The sequence below is a fragment of the Elephas maximus genome, chromosome 3 (assembly GCF_024166365.1).
Source record: "Elephas maximus indicus isolate mEleMax1 chromosome 3, mEleMax1 primary haplotype, whole genome shotgun sequence".
In the NCBI taxonomy this organism is placed as follows: Eukaryota; Metazoa; Chordata; class Mammalia; order Proboscidea; family Elephantidae; genus Elephas; species Elephas maximus.
The window spans coordinates 35,144,407-35,151,614 of NC_064821.1; the positions used below are offsets into that span (position 1 = coordinate 35,144,407).

A 7,208-nucleotide genomic window follows, 5' to 3' on the forward strand; every position below is an offset into this window, starting at 1 on the left:
AGAGCTCAGGGCTCCTAAGAGCAGGAAAAAGACCAAAGTGGCTGGAGGGTACGAAACAACAGGGAGAAGGATACAGATGAGGTCGGCTTCCTCAAAGTGCCAGAACTCCAAGGCACATCTCCCAGGCTCCAAAGCGAAAATTTCATCCAACGCCTCTCCCTTCCCCCACATCTGGAACGCCGCAACCTCCCCCCACCTGGTCTGCGTTGTTGGCCCTGTCACCATGGTGATGGGCTCAGTTTCACTCACTCTGCAGAGCGAGGAAGGAGTTCTGTGCGGTTGGGGGTTGTTGCCCCGCCGCCTGAGGGTCTAGGGCCTGGCCGGGGCGCCAGGTAGTCACCATGCCGGTGTTGGTTCCCCCGGCTGAGCGCAGCCAGGACACGCGCGTGGGGGCTCCAGCATGGCGCGAGGCGGCCCGGACCATTACGCAGAAGGCGCACCAGGTGACCGACCGCTGCGGCCAGGAGGCGGTGGCCATGTGGCAGCCCAAGAACAGCGTGCGGGATCCGCACGTGGCGCGCCACCTCCGCCGCGCCGCCTACATCCGGCCGTGGCGGTTTCGCGTGGAGATGGTCAAGGGCGGCGGCACAGTGGAGCAGCCGCCGCCTGGGGAGGGCGTCACTCTGTGGAAAGGCAAAATGAAGCCACCCGCGTGGCACACCCGCCTGCCGCTGCCCTTGCACCGCGACGCGCGCGCCCTGCAGACCGCTGAGGTGGTGCACGCGCACGCGCGTGGAGCGCGCCTCACTGCCGCGCGCTTGGGCCGCGCGCAGCACCAGATCAATGGACAGCTCCGGCAGCTTCTGCGCCAGCGCGAGGCCACCGACCACAGGCTCAGCGAGGTGCGCAAGAGCCTGCTCATTAACCAGCAGAGCACCAAGCTGCGCCGCTACCGGCCCAAGTCCGAGAAGGTGGGACCCCCCCACCCCCACCCCAGCCTCTGCTCCCAGTGCTGAGCCTGGGAAGAAAAGCTCTCCCCCGAGAGTGAACATTCCCCAAACCTCAACCAAAGTGAGTGAGAGCAAGATTAGGACACCCAAGATGAAGTGCCTCAGCCCCCAGACCCCCAGGGTAAGACTCCCCAAAGGGGGTGTGATCCTCAGCTATCAGCCCCTGAGGGGGAAACACTCCAATCACCAGTCAGAGAAGGTAGAATCCCTGAGTCAGACTAGATTAAATTCTTCCAAAAGTGTAAAATCTGCAGCCTCCAGCCAGGAGGATAAAAGCTCCCACCCAGACCCCCAGGCCCAGGTGGTGAGGCCCTCCCATAGGCTTGAGACCTTAAACGCCCCAATCCCAGCGAAAACACATGCCTGATCGCCAGCTGAGGAGAGCCATCGGGTCCCAATCCAGGTGAAACTCTCCCCAACATGTGAAAAAAATCCCACCCCTGCCCCCAGGCCTCATCTGAGGAGAAAGGAAGAGGTGCTGCCTACAGAGTGGGACCCCTGACTCTCAGCCTGCATACCTGGGAGTTAAGTCCTAGCCAGGGAGGGAATGTGAGACCCCTAACCTGAGCCCCCTAAAGAGAAACCCCCAACTTCTACCCTAAAAGGTAAGAACCTTCCTGCCTCCCTAGGGAGACACCTACTACCAGTCCCCAGTTCCAGATTGAGGAACCTATAAAGGCAACTCCCACCCCTATGAAGAGATCCCTTCCACTTCAAACAGGGAGAGGCAATAAGACCATCTTGGAGGAAAGGATCCCCCATCCCCAAGCCCCAGGGAGTGAAAACAACCCTCCCCCAAGTTGAGTCACCGCTATTCCAGTCCACTGGGCTTCTACCTGGAAAAGAAGCTGCTAGCTCTACTCTCCAGAGGATAAAACCTCCCCCAAGTGAGAGTCCCCGGGAAAGATAAATTCTTCTCAGATAATGAGACCCCCAAAGAGTGAGAGTGCTCCCAACTCCATGCTCCTGCTAAAACAAAAAACCCTGACAAAGCAAAAATTAACGAGTTTATTTGGTTTTGAAAGGATTCAGTAATTGGCAGCATAGTCCCAGCAAAACTAGGAAGTGCTCCCCTGAACAAAAGCAAGCTGGGATTTAAAAAATAAATAAAGTGACACAGAGAAAGACAAATAGAGCATTTTTATATATATTTCACTCAGACAGCAGGTTGTACAAAGCATGTCTTATCTAGTCAAAAGGGTCTGTTTGATGTCTACCTTAGTTATCTAGTGCTGCTATAACAGAAATACCACAAGTGGATGGCTTTAACAAACAGAAGTTTATTCTCTCAGAGTCTAGTAGGCTAGAAGTCCAAATTCAGGGTGCCGGCTCTAGGGGAAAGCTCTCTCTCTCTCTCTGCTGGCTCTGGAGGAAGGTCCTTGTCATCAGTCTTCCCCTAGTCTAGGAGCCTCTCAGTGCGAGGATCCTGGGTCCAAAAGACACGCCCTGCTCCTGGCACTGCTTTCTTGGTGGTATGATGTCCCCATGTTTCTCTGCTCGCTTCTCTCTTTTATATCTCAAAAGAGATTGACTTAAGACACAACCTAATCTTGTAGATTGAGTCCTGCCTCATTAACTTCATAAAACCAAAAAACCCAAACCCATTGCCATCGAGTCAATTCCCACTCATAGTGACCCTACAGGACAGAGTAGAACTGCCCCATAGAGTTTCCAAGGAGTGCCTGGTGGGTTTGAATTGCTGACCTTTTGGTTAGCAGCTGTAGCACTTAACCACTTAACCACTACACCATTACTTCATAGAGGTAGGATTTACAACACATAGGAAAATCACACCAGATGACAAAATGGTAGACATTCACACAATACTGGGAATCATAGCCTAGCTAAGTTGACACATATTTTTGGGGAACGCAATTCGATCCATGACAACGTCTAAGCGAATAGGCTGGTCAAAATGTGTGCACAAGAGAAAAAATGTTTGTGTATACCAGTGAAGTCAAATGTTGTTAGTGTTTGCTGCTGTTGAGTGGATTCCTACTCATGGAGATGCCATGTGTACAGAGTAAAACTGCTCCATAGGGTTTTCAAGGCTGTGACCTTTCAGAAGCAGATTGCCAGGCCTGTCTTCTGAGGCACCTCTGGGTGGCTTTGAACAAGCTTTTGGCTAGTACAGTAAAACCTGTGAAAGCCGGAGCCTGTGTAAGGTGGAAACCTGTCAGAGAAAGAAAACTGATATATCTGCCACTAATAGAGGGCAATAGAAAAGTGGTAAGACTACACCCTGTCAAACGCAGAAAACTTTCAAGACCCAGAAACACAAGGCTTTCACAGGTTTTGCTGTACTTGAGCACTTAGCCTTTTGCACCACCCAGGGATTCAAATGAGGGAAGGATAGAATCTTTCAGGCCTTTTGAACTCCAGCAAGTCTGGAGGACACAGGACAAATTTAACACTCCAAAACTAGAGTTCATGAGAATGGCAAGCCCCCTACCCTGGAGAGAGAAATCTTCCTCTTGCCCTCTCCTGAAGGTCAGAGAGATTCTCCTCATTGTCCTAGGTCCCTGACAAGGCTGACAGCATGCTGACGTGGGAGGAAGAGGAGCTGAAGGCCATGAAGAGGAAGATGGAGAAAGATATGGAAAAATCAGAGACACTGCTTAAGGTTGGGGCCACCTGAGACCAAGTTAGAGGGGCTGGAGGGGGCAACCCCAGCTGCCTGATGGGCAAAGCACTGTGGCCTTGGGTACTGTAACGACAGCAAATCCCTCAACCCACTCACATTGTTGCTGTTGTTCTTAGTTGCCATTGAGTCAGCTCCAACTCATGGCAACCACATGTGTGCAGAGTAGAACTGTGCTCTATAGGGTTTTCAAGGCTGTGACCTCTCAGAAGCACATCTCCAGGCTTTTCTTCCAAGGATCCTCTGAGTGGGTTTGAACTGCCAGCTTTTTGGCTAGTAGTCAAGGGCTTAACCCAGGGACCGCCACTGAACTGACACCATATTTGCACTTCGTGAAATGGAAAAATTAAGGCTCTATGAGGTGGAGTTGACTCTTACACTAACAATGGACACCCAGCTGTGCCAAGCCCTGAGCAGTCATTGAGTTAACTCCTTCAGTCACTCCTATGAAATAGAAACTAGGATCACCTCCTTCCAAAAAAAGAAAAGAAAACCCATAGCCCATCGAGTAGACTCCGACTCATAACGACTTTATAGGACAGAGTAGAACTCCCCATGGGGTTTCCAAGGAGCGGCTGGGAGATTCAAACTGCTGACTTTTTGGTTAGCAGCTGAGCTCTTAACCACTGCACCGCCAGGGCTGCATGCCCCCCTTTAACCAAAACCAATCCCATTGCCGTTGAGTGAATTTCAAGGGTTTCCAAGGAGCGGCTGGTAGGTTCGAACGGCAGACCTTTTGGTTAACAGCCAAGCTCTTAATCTCTGCACCACCAGAGCTCCATGAGAGGCTCAGAGAGAAATGGCTTCACCCAAGGCACGAAACTAGTCAGTGGTGCAGACAAGGTTTCAGCTCGGATGTTTCGAGTCTAAAGTTCCTGGGTAGCGCAAATGGTTTGCACTTGACTACTAACTGAAAGGTTGGAGGTTCAAACCCACCCAGCAGTTCTGCAGAAGAAACCTAATGGTCTGTTTCTATAAAAATTTCAGCCAAGAAAACCCTATGGGGCAGTTCTACCCTAACACTTAGGGTCACCAGGAGTTGGAATTGACTGGATGGTTTGTTTTTTTGGTCTTGAGTCTGGTTCTTTATATCCTAAGATGTGTTCCACCTTTCTCCTCTCCAGCCGGAGATAGTCTCTTACTGTGCCCTTCGCTCTTCCAACAAGGGTTTCTTCACCAGAGCACTGATGGAGATGGGTGAGGCATTGGTGGCTCAGTGGTAGAATTCTCATTCCTTTCCAGCTGCAGCAACAACTGGAGAGAGAGGGTCAGATTGGAGGCAGAAACACTTTGCCAAGCCTCAAGTCCCCAGCCGAAAAAGCACTTCCAGCCACTTCTCCACCTCCCAGCTCTGCTTTCTCCCCTGACTACCTCTCCTTCCCCACCTCCAGGCCCTGGCCTCCTGCAGAGACAGTCTTGTCTACTGCTTTAAGGAGCGGCTCCAAGCTGTGGACTTAATGAACCAACCACTGGATAAGGTTCTGGAGCAGGCCGGCCGCCACTCGTGGGTGGACCTCTCCTGGGTCCCCAGCGCTCGCACTCAGGGCCAGAAAACGCCGCCTCCAGACCCAGTGGGCACTTATACTCCAGGTATCCCCCCTCTCCAAGAAGCCTCTTGGTCATTGGTGCATCCCTCCCCCATCCACAGCTGCCCCTTGCACTCAACCAAGTGGGAGAGCAGAAAGCTAGTCCACAGCCCAATCCCCCTTCTTGCCTAGCTCGTCCCCCTGTGCAGTCCTGCTTCTCACACTGAAGAGCCCTCACTCCATCTCTGGCTTAAACCAGAATCTCCCTCTCTGCTTCTAGGGAAACCCACCTAAGAGGCTCTCCCCATTAACGCCCCGCCTCTGGACTTTCTTTCTCCCAGTCCTGGGCCTACCACCACCTGAGACTAGAGAGGGGGGCGCACAAAGCCAGGGCCCGGGGATGGCAGACTTGGCCCACCACTCGCGCCCGCCCTACCCCAGAGTGCGCAGGGGCGCTTTATGAGGCCAAGCGGCTGCTGATGGAGTCCAAGGACACTTTGGTGGACATGGCAAAGAACGAGGCGCACGTCCGGGAGCAACAGCTGCTGATCAGTGACCGTGTGTGCGCCACGCTGGTGCAGAAGATGCGTGAGACCACGGAGCTGAAGGTGGCCACTGCTGGGGCTGCTTGGAGATGGGAGGGAGGGAGGGAAGGGGGCCGGGGAACCAGCGTGATCGCCTCCCTGTGTCCCCAGGAAAGAATGAACATGACACTGGGACTAATGAGAGGCACTATCAACCGGTGCACAAAATTTAACCAAGAAATGTACATCAGCCGTGGCCTCATCAAGGTGTGCTTGGAGGGGATGGGTCTACACGCGGTGGTGTGGGCGTGCCCAGGCAGGTGGGCCTCCCTCACTGCTCCGCACACCACCCTCCACCAGGGTCCCCTGTCGAAAAGTCACCTGGAGACTCGAGAGAAGCTGGACAGACCCCTGGTTCGCGTGTACCAGAGACACGTGGGCACCCAGCTCCCCGAGGCCATGCGCCTTGCCCAGGTACTCTCCTCCCCGCCTTCTCCTGGTACAGCCCCTCCTTGGCAAGGCACCTTCCTCAGGCACACCTGGCCCAGGTAAGACTTCCTATCCAAGTACCCTCTTTATCAACCCCTGCGCAGGCGGGGCTCTTCATCACCCAGACCTCTGGCTCAAGTAAGTCCCCTCAACCCCTCTCCAACCCTCCCTGCTCCCTCAAGGTACAGCCCCACCCTCAGCCTGGACCTGAGGGAGTACCTTCTGCTTTCACATCTTCCCCATCCCAAGTCTTCCCCGCTCCTCACTCTCCAGGTGTAGCCCCTCTCTCAGCCCCGCCCTTACGCGGGTTCTTTTTCAAGCACATCTGGCCCGGAGGTGTCTCCCCGCCCCTCTTCAGCTATGCGCCTTCTGTGGCGGGGCCCTTCCACTCCGCACACCAGGCTCAGGTGTGGCCGCCCACCCCAGACGGGGCTCGGTCCTCTGCCCTGGCCTGCCAGGCCCCCAGCACGGCTCCGCCCCTCTGCAGGGCACAGACAAGCTGCAGCGCCACATCGAGAACATGGAGAAGAACCTGAACGAGCTGCTGGCAGCGCGCCAGCGCCTTACCAGGAGCCTCAACTGCAAGAAGATTGGGCACGACGTGGACTACAACGTGGTGCGCCTGCGCCTGCGCCAGCGGCACCCGCACGTGTGCTACGAGGAGGCGCAGCGCCTGGTCAACGACTGGGATCCGCGCACGCCACCGCCCCGCGAGTCTGGCACCGCCCCCCAGTGACCCGCGCGCCCTCCCCAGCCCCACCCGGCCGGTCGGGCACCGGCATGCCCTCCCTGTCCCCGACCCACCCCGCCTCGGAGCGCTCCCTGGTAGAATTATAATTTAAAATAACAATAATTACTGTTTATTAAGCACTCACTGTATGTCAATGTGTGAGGACAGTGGTGGTTCAGAAGTTCCTGAGTTGCTCAAACGGACTGCTCTTGACTACTAACCTAAAGGTTCGCAGTTCAAACCCACCCAGCAGCGCCATGGAAGAAAGGCCTGGTGATCTGCTTCCGTAAAGATTTCAGCCAAGAAAACGCTATGGAGCAGTTCTCCTCTGTAACATATGGGGTTGCC

General features: G+C 54.6%; 1 protein-coding gene across 1 annotated transcript; it reads left to right on the forward strand.

The window, feature by feature from the left end:
* Positions 1-341: 341 nt before the first annotated feature.
* Positions 342-6,866, forward strand: CCDC105 (coiled-coil domain containing 105). The gene is made up of 7 exons (XM_049875480.1): positions 342-911; positions 3,469-3,573; positions 4,983-5,181; positions 5,559-5,725; positions 5,813-5,908; positions 6,002-6,115; positions 6,618-6,866. The coding sequence occupies exons 1-7, from the start codon at positions 342-344 to the stop codon at positions 6,864-6,866; spliced, it is 1,500 nt and encodes a 499-aa protein (XP_049731437.1).
* Positions 6,867-7,208: the final 342 nt, after the last annotated feature.